We start from the raw sequence: 19,311 nt of genomic DNA on the forward strand, positions 1-19,311 counted from the left end.
CAAATTGAAGCATAGTGTTTTTTTATTTTATTGTTTCTAAAGAGGATGATATAAAAAAACAGAGTAGAAGAGAGATGTGGTAAATGGTCAAAAGGTCCAACATATTTCTACTTGGAGACTCTAAAGAGAATGAGGGAGACAGGGGGAGCAGAAGCAACATGTGAAGAGGTAATTTTCAAAAACTGAAATACAACAAACAACAAATTCAAGAAGCTCACCAAATCATAAACAGTATAAAGAGAAAAGAAACCACACCTAAGCACATCTTAGGAAAACTAATGAAAAAATCTAAGACAAATTTTTAAAAATGTTTAAAGCAGTCTTTAAAAAAACATTAAGACGGGGCGCCTGGGTGGCTCATCTGGCTAAGTGGCTGACTCTTGATCTCAGCTCAGGTCATGATTTCACGGTTCAGGGTATCGAGCCCTGTGTTGGGCTCTGTGCTGACAACGAGGAGCCTGCTTGGGATTCTCTCTTTCTCTCTCTCTTTCTCTGCCCCTTCCCTCTTCTCTCTCTCTCTTTCAAAATAAATAAAAACTCAAAAAAGTAATTAAAAAAAAAAACATTAAGGGGTGCCTGGGTGGCTGTCGGTTAAGCGGCCGACTTCGGCTCAAGTCATGATCTCGCAGTTTGTGAGTTCGAGCCCCGCGTCGGGCTCTGTGAGGACAGCTCAGAGCCTGGAGCCTGTTTCAGATTCTGTGTCTCCCTCTCTCTGACCCTCCCCCGTTCATGCTCTGTCTCTCTCTGTCTCAAAAATAAATAAATGTTTAAAAAAAAAATTAAAAATAAATAAATAAATAAATAAATAAATAAATAAATAAAACATTAAGACAACTGACCTCTTCATAAAAACAATAGAAACTAGTAGACAATGGACAATATCTTTTAAAGTGCTGAAAGAAAATAATTCTATGCCTAGTAAAAATATCTTTCAAAAACGAAGCTGAAACAAGTACATTTTTAAACTAACAAAAACTGAATGTGCTTTCAGCAGGCATGCAGTAAAACATTAGACTCATCAAAACCCAAAGATGTGGGCTCCAAAGCACGCTATTAAATAAGTGAAGGAGCGCTTGGGTGGTTTAGTCGGCTGAGCATCCAACTTCAGCCAAGGTCATGATCTTGCAGTTTGTGAGTTCAAGCCCCACATCAGGCTGGCTGCTATCAGCATAGAGCCCGCTTTGGATCCTGTCATCCCCTCTCTGCCCCTCCCCCGCTTGTGCACTCTGTCTCAAAAATAAACAAACATTAAAAAAAAAAAAAGGGAAAACAACCCCACAGAATGAGAGAAAATATTTGTAAATCTAGCTTTTATTCTACTTTATAAACAGAAAGCTACCGTAACCTTGTAAACAGTTATTTCCTTATTTTAACTAAGCATTTTAAGTTATTCTGACACCAATTTTTCTGTATTAAAAAGACGTAACATCTTTTTTTAAAAAAATATCAAATTTTTAAAGTTCATATGATCAATGATGTTTCCTGGGCGAACTTTAAAAAAAAAGCAACTAGTTGAGTAATAATCCAATATATAACTTAAATGATTAAGTTCACAGATGATCCAATATGGTGGCTAGCACCTTGCAACAGGTCAATAAGGGAAAAGAACCAGAATCCACTGAATACTTACCAGACACTCTGAAACACATTTTTCACAGATAATAACAGTTAACATTTATTGGCACTTACACTGCGCCATGATCTGTTGTTGTAAGTTTATTATTTGTATTAATTTATTCCTCCCAACAACCCTACAAAGTATGTTACCATTATTATCCTTAGTTTATAAATAAGGAAACTGAGGCACAGAGAAAGTTAGGTAACTTGTCCAAGGTTATGAAACTAATAATTGGTAGATTTGGAATTTTAACCCAGGCAATCGGACTTTGGAGCTTGAATTTTTAACCACTATACCATGCTACCTCTCCAGGATTCAAATCCTAGGTGTTTCTGAATTCACTGGGCCAAAATATTAGTCAATTTGTAATGAGTATGTCTTAAAAGTCTATTTGGGAAAATACAGACCAAAAAATCAATCCAAATAGACTCAACAAATATCTTAATTTTTAAAATATGCATTTCAGAAGACTATTTAACAAATGAAGGCAGGTTTGACTCTACATTGTATTAAGATAGCAGTGACACACAATCCTAATTTAAGAGAAACACAGCAGACTACCAAGCAATTTCTGTAATTATCGTAGCATAGGCAAAACGGTGGTACGTATCAATTAAATCTCACTTAAAGTAATAATAAGAAAAAGAGATTAGGCAAAATAATAGATCCCACAACATAACTTGCTGTAAATTCTCTTAAACAGTGTTTTTCCTGACATACCTTCTCTTGCTGCAACCTTAAAAGCAAACCACGCTGTTTCTTCCGAAGTGGGGGCATTTTATCATCTTCTCCTTTGTCTCGTAGATGTCTGCAAATATTTCACAGTGAGACAAAGAGTAGATTAAATTTCTAATTTAATGTCAAGAATTCTTGACCACTGCAAAGTCTCTAAACTAATTTAACATTTTCAAATGTGGAAAACAACTGCTGTACGCAGCAATGGCCATCCCACCAAGTAAATATTTTACTGCACATATAAATATACAAACACTAGACCGGGTCCTTTAAAGATAAAACTGCTTTAAGGAGTTTACAACACAGTAAAGGAATTCAGTATAAAATAACAATCAGTCAAGTGATAAAAGAGAAATGCAAAGAAAATGTTATAAGTAGGAGGTCTCGAAAGCAACAGGATTTAGGGACGACTGCCATATTTCTAGGTTGAGAAACTGGGTTGATCAAATTAAATGTGGAAACAAAAACATCTTTAAAAACAAAGTGCTTTCTTTTAATGAAAGAAGAAATTAGAAAGTGAAAACTATATTCACTGAAACAACTTACTTTTTCTGATGCTCTAACCAGGCTAATTCAGCCTTAGTTTTCTCCTTCAAGGCCTTCTCACGGAGACGCAGGAGTGAAGACTGGTGAGCTGCCCTCATTTCCTCTTCTTTCATATACTGTCGAACCATCTCCATTGTAAACTTAGAAAAACTATCTTGTCCTCCTGAGAATGGCATGCTCAGCTCCTAAAGTGAAGATTTTATTTCAAGTTTATCATCATCTAAGCCTCTGGAACTTAATTAACGCTGTTAAAAGAGGCATGCACTTATAAACTATGTACACAGAAAGGCTGCTGACCAAGAGAACATTCTTCAAAAAAGGCACATAAGAGGGAAGAACATTCATCTGCTAATTTATTCAACCAATAACATTTTAACAAACAACTACTGTAAGTCAGGTACTGTCCCTGGGATATAAAGTAGGGTAAGAATTGTCCCTGTTACCCACAAGGCTAACGATTTAGTGAGAAGAATGATAGAAACATAAATTTTTAAATGGAATGAAGTAAGAGTAAAGCAAGTGAAATGCTAGAGACATAACACTGGCTCAGATCCTCGAAGGCCTTTCTATATCATTCCAAGGAATGATAAGTCCTGTGTTGTACTTCGTAAGGAAAGCAAAGCCAGATTCTACAGCAAAAGTATAATATAAAATTGCTATCTTAGGAAAATCATTCCTGGAGATGACAACTGAATTCAAGTACAAAATGTACCCTCATATCTACGAGAGAACACATCCACAACTCTTTATGAAGTAATCTCCACAGGTAAACTGAAGCATACCTTAGCAGAAGACAGTGTTGTCTTTTCCGGAGAAGTTTCATCATCAGAGTCATCATGATGGCCTCTTTTCTTTTCCATGTTAAATCTGCGATGGCTCTCAGAAGGTAGTAAAGATCGAAATGATTTTTCTTCTATTTCATCTTCTGTCATAGATTCATCAAATTTCAGTGAATATTCTGTTGCAATAGAAGTTGAATCTAAAAGAATTTAGAACAAGTGGAACAGTTTTCAGTAAGTATTCAATTTAGTAGCCCTTGCTGCCTCTTTATGGGACGATCTAACATAAATTCATAGAGCTGATCACTAATAATTGTAGGCCTGGAATAGTTCACTTACCTTACAAACAAGGAAAAAAGTCTCTAAACTATCTAAAAACACTAGTACAAGAAATATGGCAAAAGTGTAATATACTTTATATATAAAGAGCTCTTACAAACCAGTTAGGAAACTACTAAGATTCCTACAGAAATATGAGAAATGGTCATGATCAGATCCTTCAAAAATACAAATGGCCAAACTAAGGAAAGAAACAAAAAAACAAAAAAACAACATTTAATATTGCTAGCAAAGAAATGCAAATTAAAAGTTTTTTAGAACTCATCAATTCCATGCTTAACTTACAACACAACAGCTCTTTTTAGGTTGGTTCTTGTTTGCCTCTGACATGTACTCCCCTTCCTTTTTGTTTTTGGGCACCCTTACTTATTGGTACTACAAGATGCTCCAGGTTCATTTTGCATTTTCCCTGCCCAGTCCTAGAACAAGTCTCATTTCTCCAAAGAGCTCTACTTTCTTTTATTGGACAATATCTAGAAACCATAATTATGGGCACTGGTTACTCTTGTTACTGCTAGAGTATCATGGTTTCTTTACCCTGTCAATGAACAGAGCTAGGTAATATATGCATGTATACTAGCCCGTGTACACACATAATCTCTCTCTCTCTCTCTCTCTCTCACACACACACACACACACACACAAATTGTTCTTGTATCTATCCACCCATCTAAAGACAGATTCACACTGATGTTACTGAGTCCAGCACCACAGGATTCATTCTAGTCTTCTTTTCTTGTGTATCTAACATCCTTTTCCAGCATGAAGAAACTTGACCCCTACCATCATCCAACGTCCATTTACTTATTCGCTCAATCCTAATACATATGTAAAGAACTGTGAACTTGTACCCCTATGAAAAGCTCATTTACCAATCAGAATATACTTTATATACTGTTCCTTTTATATTTAATAGGCTTACAATTTCTACTCAAAAATTCCGTTTTCCAAATTTACTTAGGTCAGCTCCTTTTCCTTCCACTCTCTTCAATGTGGTCATGCTACACATTTCTAATAAAGTTAGATTCATTAGTCACAGACTGCATTCCATCCTAGATCCCCCAACATCCTGGTTGATGTGTGTGTATTTAGTATGCACACACTAAAGTTTGCTCTTTGTGATGTACATACAGCTCTAGGGTTTTGACAAATGCCCAGTATCAGTCAATAAATAAAAGAACCATACAGGACATCCCTTATATGACATTTGCTTCACACTGAAAGTTCTCCCATGCAACCTCTTTGTAGTTAACCACTTCCTCTTCTATCTAACACCTGGGAACCATTAATCTGTTTTCCATCCCTAAAGTTTTGCTTATTCCAGAATGTCATATAAATGGAATCATATGATATGTAGCCTTTTGGGGCTTGCTTCTTTCACTTCACTTAAAATTCATTCATGATGTTGCCTGTTCCTTTTAATTGCTAAATAGTGTTACACCAGTTTGCTTATTCTCCTCATAAGACATCTTCCAATTGTTAGCAATTATGAAAAATGGTGCTATGAACATTAGTGTATAGGCTCTTGTGAGGACGTAAGTTTTCAATATGCTTGCCTAGGCATATTGATTGCTGGGTCACTATAAGATACTGTGAAAATGTCTTACAAAATAGCCATACCATTTGGCATTCTCACCAGCAACGAATTGAAGTTCCTGTTGCTCTGCATCCTTGCACCATTTTGTTGTCAGGTTTTTGGATTTTAACCATTCTAAAAGGCATGTGTACATTCTTGTTGTGATTTTAATTTTCCACTCCCTGGTGACACATGATATTGAATACCTTTCCTAAGTCTATTTGCCATTTGTAGAGTTTCTTCAATGAAGTGTCTGTTCAGATCTTATGCACATTGCTTAATAGGGTTGTTGATTTTCTTGTTGTTGAGTTTTAAGAGTCCTTTATATAAGTCTGGATGTTAAGTCCTTTATCCAACATGTGATTTACAAATATTTCTAACAGTCTGTGGCTTATCTTTTTAATTCTCTTAACAGTGTCTTTCACAGAGCAGTTTTTTAATTTTGATAAAGTATATCAATTTTTTCTCTCATGGACTGTACTTATGGTGTCGTATCTAAGAAATCACTGCCAAATAAAAGGTGACCTGTATTTTCTCCTGTTTTCTTCTACATACTGGTTTTCAATAGGGTTTAGTTTCTTTGGATCTTGGTTGTCCTGTGAATTCTAGTTGCCTTAGTCTCTCCACACTCCTAACTCTACTTCTTCAATTCAGAAAGGCTGCTGGGCTTCATGCTGTGCAGCCGGGAGACTCCCCTCAGGCAGTAAGCCCAGACAATCTCAGTGCTCCTCTCACCTGCTTTCCATCTCTCATGAATTGACAGCATTCACTGCCTGATATTCAAGTAAAAATACTTACTTCGCATGTTTTGTCTGATACTTGTTTTAGGAGGGAGGGTAAACCTGGTCCTATTCCTCCATTGTGGCCAGAAGTAGAAGTCCAAGTAATTTAATTTTATATTGTTTAAACAAGTTAAATCTACCAAGAAGTCATGGTTCAAGACATTTCAAATTAGTCACTTGACAATTCTACATTTACAGGTACTGGCACCATGGCAAACACTTGAGAACAACATTAAACAAGTCACAGATGGTTACATCTACTCCTTCTGAGGCTCATGGACACTTTCAATAAATAAATCGGTCTTCGCCACTATAATCACAAACAACTGTCATTAAGATAAAATTTTGCAGGGGTTAAATTCATCCTATAGGAGGAACTTAACAAATAATTTATTGTTTTCCTCTATCCTTTATTTCTCTCTTTATGTGGAAGGTGTCATTATGAAGTCTGATCCTAAAATGAATTTCGTTAGTCTTTAATTCAGTAATCCATAAAACATTTTCGAAAACATTCTGAAAAACATTCATCGATCAGTATAAAAATATGAGCATGCCTCTTGATATTTAATACTATTACATTAGTCTGCTTGGATTACTATAATAGAACACCACAGACCGCTGGCTTAAACAAACAACAGAAATTTATTTCCTCACAGTTCTGGAGGGTGGAATCCAAGATCAAGGTGCCAACTGGCTTGGTTTCTGATAAAACCGTTCTTCTTAACTTGCAGGTTGATGCCTTCTGTGTCCTCACAAGGCCTTTTCTCTGTGCATGTGCATGCCTGGGGTCTTCTTCTTACCAGAACATAAGTGCCCACTCTTCTGACCTCACTTAACTTTAATTACTTCCTTAAAGGCCCTATCTTCAAATAAAGTCACATTGGAAGTTAGAACTTCAACATATGAATTTTGAGAGGATACAGTTCAGTCCATAACATCCCATCCTCTGGTTCCCCCAAATTAATTCCTTCTTGCACTCAAAATACACTCACCCATCCTAAGAGCCCTCAGAGTCTTAACCCATTCCAACACCAACTACAAGTCTAAAGTCTCATCTAAATATCATCTAAATCAGGCATCCATGAGACTCAAGGTATGATTCATCCTGAGGTAAAATTCCTTTTTAGTTGCGGACCTTTGATACAAGACCCAGTTATGTGCTTCCAAAATACAATGGTGGGAAAGGCATAAAATAGACAATCCCATTCCAAAAGGGATAAATGAGAGAGAAGGGTGATGGGTCTCAGGCTAGTCCAAGACTCCAGTGGAGCAAATTCCATTAGGTCTTAAGGCTCAAGAATGACCCTCTTTGGCCAGATGCTCTGCCCTCAAGCCCACTGGGGTGGCCTTGCCTTCTTACCTCTGTGGGCAGAAGCATCTCCTCGACCACTGGAAACAGTTTGCTCCTGAGGCTGAGAGCAAGGCCATCCTGGACAAATGAAACCAAAGAGGTGGCCCCATACTCAAACCAATGAGGAGACAGCCTTGCCATGTGGGTTGTATGGCCTGGGCCTGTGGTGGCAATGGCTGCCCTGCTGATCTCTGAATCACCCTCAGGGTCATTCTTTCCTTGTTTTAAAGGAAAAGGCATGTTTACAACCTAGCTCTACCGTCTCATCTGGTAGAATCCCAGAACTCTGAAAGCCTTCGTATATTTCAGCCCATCTCTGTGCTCTTTAGTCCTAACTGGCAGTCTCTCTACTCGGATAATCCCATCTCTATTCCTGGCTTCTGCTGAGATGGCTGCTTAAATCCAGGGGTAATCTCTTTATGGAGTGATTATCCAGTCACATCCTTGGTGTTCTCTCCAGAACATGCTTTCTCATTTTTCACAATAGGGACAGTCTGAGAATTTTCCAAATCTTCAAGTTCTGGTTCCTTTTTTAACAATTCCTTCAATTTATCTCTCCTCTCACATTTTACTATAAGCAGTAAGGAGAAACCAGGCCATGCCTTCAACACCTTACTTAGAAATTCCCTCCGCTAACTATCCACGTTCATCTCTTTTAACTTTTGCTTTCCACAAAAAGCTAGAACATGGTTCAGCCAAGTTCTTTGCCAGTTTATAACAAGGACTGCTTTTCTGCCAGTTTCCAATACCAAATTCCTAACTTCCATCTTCATCAGACTTCATCAGAATCATTTTTAACATCCATATTCCTGCCAATAGTCTCTGCAAGGCAACGTGGGCTTTTTCTCACATGCACCTCAACACTCTTCTTGCCTCTAATCACTACCCAGCTCTAAAGCCACTTCCACATTTTTGATACTTGTTACAGCAGCACCCCATTTCTGGGTAATAAGAGCTATATTCATTAGCTAGATTGTATTTGTACTTCTGGGTAACAAGATCTGCATTAATTGTTAACCATTAATTATAGACTGCTTATGCATAAATTATATTCATTATAAAATTACCAAAAAAAATTTAAGGGATGAGAAAAATCAAAATTGAAAAACCTTCTTCTTGTACTCTCAAGACTGCCTTGCCTATCCTGCTCTGAAGACAACAGTGCTAGACCATTAATCAAATACACTGCTTGAGAGCCAGTCATTAAAAAAAAAGATCCTTAAAGGTGTCATCTGTTGCCAAATTCTGTTTTCTTCATTATGTTGTTTACTACCCACGATTTGATAGGGATACACCTCTTGTTTATGATCCAGGAAGACGTAACTAATGAGTTTTAATTTAGTTACTATATCTGACATTATCATTATCTATAAGAAATTGTATCCTTATTATATTATCTAAAATGTAAAGTTCTAATAATGTATTCTGTTTTTATGATTATATTATATATCGATAATAGGATATAAGAAATTTTTTTTAATATCTATTTTCCATTCACATGCATGCTGTCCTAGATTTACTTTGCCTCCCCTTAGGATTATGACACACATTAGTGTTTGTTTTCTTTTTTTATATGAAATTTATTGTCAAATTGGTTTCCATACAACACCCAGTGCTCATCTCAACAGGTGCCCTCCTCAATACCCATCACCCGCCCTCTCCTCCCTCCCACCCCCCATCAACCCTCAGTTTGTTCTCAGTTTGTAAGAGTCTCTTTATGGTTTGGCTCCCTCCCTCTCTAACTTTTTTTTTTTCCTTCCCCTCCCCCATGGTCTTCTGTTAAATTTCTCAGGTTCCACATAGTGAAAACATATGGTATCTATCTTTCTCTGTTATGACTGATTCACTTAGCGTAACACTCTCCAATTCCATCCACATTGCTACAAAAGGCCAGATTTCATTCTTTCTCATTGCCACGAAGTATTCCATGTGTATATAAACCACAATTTCTTTATCCATTCATCAGTTGATGGACATTTAGGCTCTTTCCATAATTTGGCTATTGTTGAGAGTGCTGCTATAAACATTGGGGTACAAGTGCCCCTAGGCACCAGCACTCCTGTATCCCTTGGGTAAATTCCACTGCTGTTGGAAGTTCTAGCATCAGCAATCAGACAACATAAGGAAATCAAAGGCATCAAAATTGGCAAAGATGAAGTCAAACTTTCACTTTTTGCAGATGACATGATATTATACATGGAAAATCCGATAGACTAACCAAAAGTCTACTAGAACTGATCCATGAACTCAGCAAAGTCACAGGATACAAAATCAATGTACAGAAATCAGTTGCATTCTTATACACTAATAATGAAGCAACAGAAAGACAAATAAAGAAACTGATCCCATTCACAATTGCACCAAGAATCTTAAAATACCTAGGAATAAACCTAACCAAAGATATAAAAGATCTGCATGCTGAAAACTATAGAAAGCTTATGAAGGAACTTGAAGAAGATATAAAGAAATGGAAAAATATTCCATACTCATGGATTGGTAGAATAAATATTGTTAAAATGTCAATACTACCCAAAGCTATCTACACATTCAATGCAATCCCAACCAAAATTGCACCAGCATTCTTCTCAAAGCTAGAGCAAGCAATCCTAAAATTTGTATGGAACCACAAAAGACCCCAAATAGCCAAAGTAATATTGAAGAAGACCAAAGCAGGAGGCATCACAATCCCAGACTTATTCTCTACTACAAAGCTGTAATCATCAAGACAGCATGGTATTGGCACACACAATCGTGTTTAAAATACTGGCAAGCGGGGGGCGCCTGGGTGGCTCAGTCGGTTAAGCATCGTACTTCGGCTCAGGTCATAATCTCACAGTTCGTGAGTTTGAGGCCTGTGTCAGGCTCTGTGCTGACAGCTCAGAGCCTGGAACCTGCTTTGGATTCTGTGTTTCCCTCTCTCTCTGCCCCTCCCCGGCTTGCACTCTGTCTTTCTCTCTCTCTTTCAAAAATAAATAAACATTAAAATAAAATAAAATAAAATGAAATAAAATAAAATAAAATAAAATAAAATAAAATAAAATAAAATGAAAAAATAAAATACTGGCAAGGGTAACTGACATAACATGTAACCTTGAAATCGCTTCACCTGGATACATTTAATATCAGATTCTCACACACACACACACACACACACACACGCTATCATGTTCTAAGCATATCACTAGCTCAGCCACAAACATCTCCAAGGGCTCTGGAAGCTTCCCCAAACAAATAACTACATACACACGTGCAAGGAATGTTACCTTTCTCATCAGGAAGAGAGGGTGCGCTGTCACTTCGTAGAGAATCATCTGCAGCGGTCTGAACCTGTTCATCAATAGAACTCTCCATCTTTTCACCATGAAGCTTCCTCTCATTTTCCTTAGAAGACAGAACTGAGGGACTTTCTTGACGGCTGCTACCACTGCTACTTCTGTTTATAGATATTATGGAAACAAACCAAAAAAAAGGGGGGGTGAGAAAGTAAGGTTCATTACTTCAAAGTAAACTTATTTGACTAAGGGAGTGTGTCTTATGATCAAGATATGAAATGATGAAAGATGTAACACAAAACATAAAATGCTAAATAGAGAAAAGTCCGAGAAGAAACTGTTTTAGGAAAGATAAGTAGGGGAGAGGAAGGTTTGACTGTTAAATAGTCATGGGAGGCAACCACAATTCTCAGGCTATCACTTTTCTTCCCCCTTCATTTTAAAATCAAGCTACTGGGAAAAGGGGCTTCTGCTTGGCTATTTCAACTTTTCTACAACATCACAATTAATCACAACCTGCTTCAATCCCAACTACTCTACTAGAACTGTTCTTGTAACCTCTACCTAAACTTCAATTGCCAAATCTAATAGATAATTCTTCTGCAACATTATATGGTGTTGATCTCTACCTCCTTCTTTATAACCTCCACTTGCTAAAGCAAATGTAGTAAAATGTTAACGTCAGTGCAATGTGGATAAAAGATATTAACTCTGTATTATTCTTGCAACATTTCTGTAAGCTCAAAATTATATCAAAACTAAATGTCAAATAAAAGACTCTCCTTTGTTACACTCTCTGATTCTACTGTCACCAGCTTTTCTTCCTTTCTTCCGAACAAGTTTTTCTGCTTCTTTCACTTCCTTTAAAATTTTCCTGGCTTTCCTTAAAATGATGGTGACTCCCAGTGTTTTGTTTTTGGTCCCTTTCTGTTTTATGCTACATACTCTCTTTGGCAATCTTATTTATCTCTATAATCTTCTTTTAACTTGTTTTATTTTTTATTTAATTACATCCAAAATAGTAAGCATATAGTGCAACAATGATTTCAGGAGTGGATGCCTTAGCGCCCCTTACCCATTTAGCCCATCCCCCCTCCCACACCCCCTCCAGTAACCCTCTGTTTGTTCTCCATATTTATGAGTCTCTTCTGTTTTGTCCCCCTCCCTGTTTTTATATTATTTTTGTTTCCCGTCCCTTATGTTCATCTGTTTTGTCTCTTAAAGTCCTCATATGAGTGAAGTCATATGATTTTTGTTTTCCTCTAATTTCACTTAGCATAATACCCTCCAGTTCCATCCACGTAGTTGTAAATGGCAAGATTTCATTCTTTCTGATTGCCAAGTAATACTCCAGTGTGTATATATACCACATCTTCTTTAGCCATTCATCCATCGATGGACATTTGGGCTCTTTCCACACTTCGGCTATTGTTGATAGTGCTGCTATAAACATTGGGTGCATGTGTCCCTTCGAAACAGCACACATATATCCCGTGGGTAAACGCCTAGTAGTGCAATTGCTGGGTCGTAGGGTAGTTCTATTTAGTTTCTTGAGGAACCTCCAAACTGTTTTCCAGAGTGGTTGCACCAGCTTGCATTTCCACCAACAATGCAAAAGAGATCCTCTTTCTCCACATCCTCGCCAACATCTGTTGTTGCCTGAGTTGTTAATTTAGCCATTCTGACAGGTGGTAAGGTGGTATCTCATTGTGGTTTTGATTTGTATTTCCCTGATGATGAGTGATGTTGAGCATTTTTTCATGTGTCAGTTGGCCATCTGGATGTCTTCTTTGGAGAAGTGTCTATTCATGTCTTTTGCCCATTTCTTCACTGGATTATTTTTTTTTCAGTGTTGAGTTTGAGAAGTTCTTTATAGATTTTGGATACTAAGCCTTTATCTGATATGTCACTTGCAAATATCTTCTCCCATTCTGTCAGTTGCCTTTTAGTTTTGCTGATTGTTTCCTTCGCTGTGCAGAAGCTTTTTATTTTGATGAGGTCCCAATAGTTCAATTTTGCTTTTGTTTCCCTTGCCTCCAGAGACGTGTTGAGTAAGAAGCTGCTGTGGCCAAGATCAAAGAGGTTTTTGCCTGCTTTCTCCTCAAGGATTTTGATAGCTTCCTGTCTTACATTGAGGTCTTTCATCCATTTTGAGTTTATTTTTGTGTATGGTGTAAGAAAGTGGTCCAGGTACATTCTTCTGCATGTCGCTGTCCAGATTTCCCAGCACCACTTGCTGAAGAGACTGTCTTTATCCCATTGGATATTCTTTCCTGCTTTGTCAAAGATTAGTTGGCCAGGGGCGCCTGGGTGGCGCAGTCGGTTAAGCGTCCGACTTCAGCCAGGTCACGATCTCGCGGTCCGTGAGTTCGAGCCCCGCGTCAGGCTCTGGGCTGATGGCTCGGAGCCTGGAGCCTGTTTCCGATTCTGTGTCTCCCTCTCTCTCTGCCCCTCCCCCGTTCATGCTCAGTCTCTCTCTGTCCCAAAAATAAATAAAAAATGTTGAAAAAAAAATTAAAAAATAAATAAATAAATAAAAAGATTAGTTGGCCATACGTTTGTGAGTCCATTTCTGGGTACTGTATTCTGTTCCATTGATCTGAGTGTCTGTTCTTGTGCCAGTACCATACTGTCTGGATGATTACAGCTTCGTAGTATAGCTTGAAGTCTGGGATTGTGATGCCTCCTGCTTTGGTTTTCTTTTTCAAGATTGCTTTGGCTATTCAGGGTCTTTTCTGGTTCCATACAAATTTTAGGATTATTTGTTCTAGCTCTGTGAAGAATGCTGGTGTTATTTTGATAGGGATTATGCATCTCTATAATTTTAACTATGGTCATTTAGATTGAGCCTCAAATCTGTATCAGCTAGCTTTGTCCTTCCCCTGACCTTAGGCCTTAAATTTCCAAATGCTCAGCAAACTTGTTTTCGAAGTCAGTGTTTTCCTTTCTCCCTCTTTGCTTTCCTAAGTTTATTCATTCATTTAAATATACATGGAGAGACATAGCCAATCACAAGCCGTGTTTTGAGAGCCTCTGCATGAGTTCTCTCCTCTTCTGAAATGCCCTTCCTTCCCTGTCTGCCTAATAAACTGCTAATTTAAGACTCAGTTCAAGTATCATTTCTGCAAAGTGCTTGTGGATACCTTCTCCCACTCCCAAGGAAGATTTGGTCACCTCTGTATCTGTATTTATACTGGGTTTTTTTGTGTAGGTTTCTAAAATAGTATTTATCAGAATATTGTGCAATTATATGTCCAGTTTAATAATGTTTTTGAAAGTATAAATCCTATAATATAGCTATAAGGTAAAAGATATAATGCAGGAGCCAGCAAGTGCTTTAAAGTCAGAAGGATATGGGATTAACCTCAGTTATTCCATTCAGCAGTATGTACCAGTAATCACTCACTGAATAAACATGCAGTAGATTGCCTGCCTTCTGTGTGCTAGGCATTTTGCTAAGTTATAGGGATAGCAGTCCTCATTCGGATGGCTATGATAAAAAAGACGGGCGCGCGAGTGGCTCAGTTGGTGAAGTGTCTGACTTTGGCTCAGGTCATGATCTCATGGTTAGTGGGTTCGAGCCCCAAGTCAGGCTCTGTGCTGACAGCTCGGAGCTCAGAGCTCAGAGCTCAGAGCTCAAAGCCTGCTTTGGATTCTGTGTCTCCATCTCTCTGCCCCTCCCCCACTCACGCTCTCTCTCTCTCTCTCTCTGTCTCTCAAAAATGAATAAACATTAAAAAATTTTTTAAAAAGTATGTGTTTATATATACAATGGAATACTACTTGGTAATGAGAAAGAATGAAATCCTGCCATTTGCAGCAACGTGGATGGAATTGGAGGGTATTATGCTAAATGAAATAAGTCAGTCAGAGAAAAACAGATATCATATGTTTTCACTCTATGTGGAACTTGAGAAACTTAACAGAAGACCATGAGGGAAAGGAAGGGGAAAAAATTAGTTACGAACAGAGAGGGAGGGAGGCAAACCATAAGAGACCCTTAAATACAGAGAACAAACAGAGGGTTAATGGGGGGGGGAGATGGGGGGAGAGGGGAAAATGGGTCATGGGCATTGAGGAGGGCACTTGTTGGGATGAGCACTGGGTGTTGTATTTAAGTAATGAATCACAGGAATCTACCCCCAAAACCAAGAGCACACTGTATGTTAGCCAACTTGACAATAAATTTTATTTAAGGAGGAGGAGGAGGAGGAGGAGGAGGAGGAGGAGGAGGAGGAGGAGGAGGAAGAGGAGGAGGAGAAGTGATTGCTAATGGATACAGGGCTTCTTCTGGGGGTGAAGAAAATGAAGGCCTCAAAGAACTTCTAGTCTAGTCCGTAACTGACATATAAAGGAATGGGATATAGAAGGCAGCAGAGGCTGTAACAGTTACATTTGGAGTGCTATGGGAGAACACATAGAAGGCATTATCTAGAGCAGACTGATTCTTGGAGGGGCAGTAAAAGTAAACTCAATGAAATAGAGGAGAGAAGGTCTAGAAAACAGGTACATCATATGTAATGGTACAAAAGACAGAGAGAGCATGGTTCTTGTAGAGAATTAGAATAGAGTAGTTACAATTAGTGGAATATGAAAAAGGGGAAAATGCCAAGAGACAGGGCTGGCATGGACCAAAGCCGCAGTAATAAAGGAACTTTCATGCTCTACTAAGTGGCTCTAAAGAAATACCGAAGGTTTCAAACAGGTGAATAGCAAACTGACTGCCGGGGCACCTGAATGGCTCAGCTGGTTAAGCGTCAGACTTCAGCTCAGGTCATAATCTTTCAGTTCATGAGTTTGACCCCCGCATCGGGCACTATGCTGACAGCACAGAGCCTGGAGCCTGCTTCAGATTCTGTGTCTCCCTCTCTCTCTGCTCCTCTCCTGCTCACGCTCTGTCTCTGTCTCTCTCTCTCAAAAATGAATAAACTTGAAAAAAAAAAAGCAAATTGACTGCAAATTTTAGAAAAATCACCTAGTTACCATGTGGTTGTGCAGAGACTGGGGAAAGGTAAGAGAACAGGGAAACCTATTAGGAATCCCCTGTAGTAACCCAGTGGACAGTGGACAGCCTAAATGAACAAAGTATCAGTGAAGCTTAAATGAAAATCATACAGCTCCAGAGATATAGCAGATACTTAATACCCAACAATAATGCTTTTTAGTCTCATGACTTTATTTTTTGGTATTATTTACTTTTGAGAGACAGAGAGCACAAGCAGGGGAGGGTCAGAGAGAGAGGGATACACAGAATCTGAAGCAGGCTTCAGGCTCTGAGCTGTCAGCACAGAGCCCGATGTGGGGCTAGAACCCACAAACTGTGAGAACATGACCTGAGCCGAAGTAGGACGCTTAACCAACTGAGCTACCCACGCACCCCTCATGACTTAATTTTTTTAACTGAGGTTTTACTTTGACAATGTGGGTATCCTACCTGGAGGAATGCTAGAAAAGTGGCTTTGAAAATCTTCTAACCCAAGGACAGAATTGAAAACTACAGATATTAATACCACGCAAGAACCAATGACTAAGTATTCGATCTTCTTTTATGATGATAAAAATTAGCAGATGCAGTAATGTCAAGAAATATGGATGTTAGCAAAGCAATGGACAATAAATATAGACCTTGGAGCCAGATAAACCAAGGTTCAATTCCTTGGTGTGCCACTATCTATGTGACCTTGGGTGAGTTTCTAACAGCTCCATGAGCCTCTGTTCCCTACTATAAAATGAGGGCAGTATCTGTTTTGGAAGGTGGTTAAAATTAAACGTAGGAAAAACAAACTTACATAGTGCTTGTACAACGCAGGCTCCCAAGGAATGGTAGTTACATTACTACAAAGAGCAACTATTTTATAAATCAGCTAATCAGATGGGGAAGTCCTAACTTTGAAGGGGAAAAAACTATTTCATATAAAGAAATGAGATTAAAAGTAAAAAAGAAAAAGCAATGTCTAAGCCATTTATCAGATTTTACTAAATCATACTGTTTTTACCTTCGATCATGATTCTTATATCTTGATGACTCAGAATAACTATCATATGAAGGGGAATACTTCTGATGCTTTGAGTCAAGGGTCCCTTCTTTACTCTGGGAGAGTGAAACAGATGGACTTTTCCTACAAAGACAAAAAAACCTGATTAAATATTTGAAGCCTCTAATAAGAGAAGGGCTTTAAAAACCATTTAACATCAATACGAGATAAAATCTTGAATAAACAGAAATTCTGAAACAGATATTACAAAGTATCTGAGAAAGGCATTCACGCATAGAAAATAGTATCTTCTGCTTTATGATAAACAAACACAAATCACCCCAGGTATCAATAAATATAAATAGCCTTAAAATTGATGAATCAGAGACGGTCAAAATGTGATGTGAAAAAAAAAAAAACCACACAAGCATGATCACATCACCCAGGCTGCCTAAAAATTCTCAAATGACTTTTCATTGCTCCTAGAATAAACTCCAAAATCCTCTGGGTCTGCAATGCCCTACCATACTCTGGTCCCTGCACTATCTCCTACCATTCTCCCCTTTGCTCTCTGCCTCCAGTCACATTAGTCTTCCCTCATTTTCTCTTCCTACCTTTGCGTGTACTGACCTGCCTATTCTTTCTCCTTTACATCACTCACTCCTTTTCACCCACTAGATCTCCCCATAACTTTACTTCCTCAGGAAAATCTTCTCTGATGTCCCTGCATCCCCAAGCTATTCAAATTCCTTTGTCACATATCTCAGGGACATATGTTCTTTTCTCTTGTAACACTTAACCTGTTTGTAAGTGTGACTTCACTTAAGTGAATATTTGATTACAATATCTATCTCCCCCCCAAACTGTATGCCTGTAACTATATTCCCAGTACGCACAACAGTGCCTGGGACATAGTAGACACTCATTGCACATTTGCCGAATGACTGAATATTAACCTATCTGCTTCAGCTCTGGTCCTCAGCTGTTTCACGAAGTCGGGAGCATGCTGCCGCTGGTGGTCATACAGCGTTGCTAGGGGAGCTCCTGAAGCAGTAATGGCATCTGAGATATGAGTCCGAGTCAACTCTGCCATCTAAATAAGAACACACACAAGGCAAAAGCAGACATTAAAAAATGGTAACATCACAGAAACTGAGAAGGAGCATAGTGTCTTTGAAAGGTCACTGGATTGAGGGGCGCCTGGGTGGCTCAGTCGGTTGAGCGTCCGACTTCGGCTCAGGTCATGATCTCACAGTTTGTGAGTTTGAGCCCCGCGTCAGACTCTGTGCTGACAGCTCAGAGCCTGGAGCCTGCTTCGGATTCCGTGTCTCTCTCTCTCTGCCCCTCCCCCGCTCACACTCTGTCTCTGTCTCTCCTTCAAAAATAAATAAACATTAAAAAAAAAATTTAAAAAAAAAAAGAAAGGTCACTGGATTGAGAGCAAGTTAATTCTGCCATAATAGGAAAAGTGCCGTGGGCAAGTCATTTAGACTCTTTTAGTCTCAATAGCTTCCTTATAAAAACAAAGAGTTGGATGGAGCACATGATTTCTAAGGGTTCATCCAGTTACAGCACTATGAATTAAGACAAAATCTTCAAGTCATATAATAGGCCATAGTAAACCAAAAATTAAATCTTCCTTCAAGAATCAATTCAATTACTACTTCCTATCTGTTTTCTGACCTACAATGTCAAGTGTTTTCCCTATTATTAGGCACTTCTGCGAAGGCTCCATGTATTACTCATCTGGTATTTATTCAGTCACTGCCTTGACAACTTGAAGCGTTTTTGAAATCTTTGTTAGTGTTGTCTAAAATTTTCTTAAAATAATTCAAACTTATTTGCACAATCCCACTGCCAACACAGTAGGTTTGTGGCTTTTTAGTAACATCCACATGCAGCCAAAAATCCATGCATAACTTTTGACTTCCCCAGAATTGAACTAATAGTCTACTGTTGACTAGAAGCCTTACCACTAACATAAAGTTGATTCACACATATTTGGGACATTATATATATTATACACTACAGTGTATATATGTATAATTGGGTATATATGTATAATTCTTACAATAAAGTAAGCTAGAGGAAAGAAAATGTTATGAAGAAAATCCTAAGGTAGAAAAATTACATTTATAGTACTGTAAGGTATTTGTCAAAAAAATTTGCAGTTGACCTTTACAGTTCAAATGCATGTTTTTCAAGAGTCAACTGTATTCTTTCTTTTTTAAAGTTTATTTATTGAGAGAGAGAGAGAGAGAGAGAGGAGGAGGAGGACAGGGAGAGAGAGAGAGAGAGAGAGAGAGAGAGAGAGAATCCCAAGCAGGCTCCGCAACAG

General features: G+C 38.4%; 1 protein-coding gene across 1 annotated transcript in view; it reads right to left on the bottom strand.

Annotated features, from left to right (window-relative positions):
* Positions 1-19,311, bottom strand: part of CEP350 (centrosomal protein 350) — a 151,624-nt gene that overhangs the window by 58,824 nt on the left and 73,489 nt on the right. The window contains 6 exon segments of the mRNA XM_042925558.1: positions 2,339-2,426; positions 2,900-3,084; positions 3,682-3,878; positions 10,990-11,159; positions 16,995-17,117; positions 17,930-18,066. Coding sequence (XP_042781492.1) covers positions 2,339-2,426; positions 2,900-3,084; positions 3,682-3,878; positions 10,990-11,159; positions 16,995-17,117; positions 17,930-18,066 — 900 coding nt within the window.

Source organism: Panthera leo, chromosome F3, assembly GCF_018350215.1.
Source record: "Panthera leo isolate Ple1 chromosome F3, P.leo_Ple1_pat1.1, whole genome shotgun sequence".
Lineage (NCBI taxonomy): Eukaryota > Metazoa > Chordata > Mammalia > Carnivora > Felidae > Panthera > Panthera leo.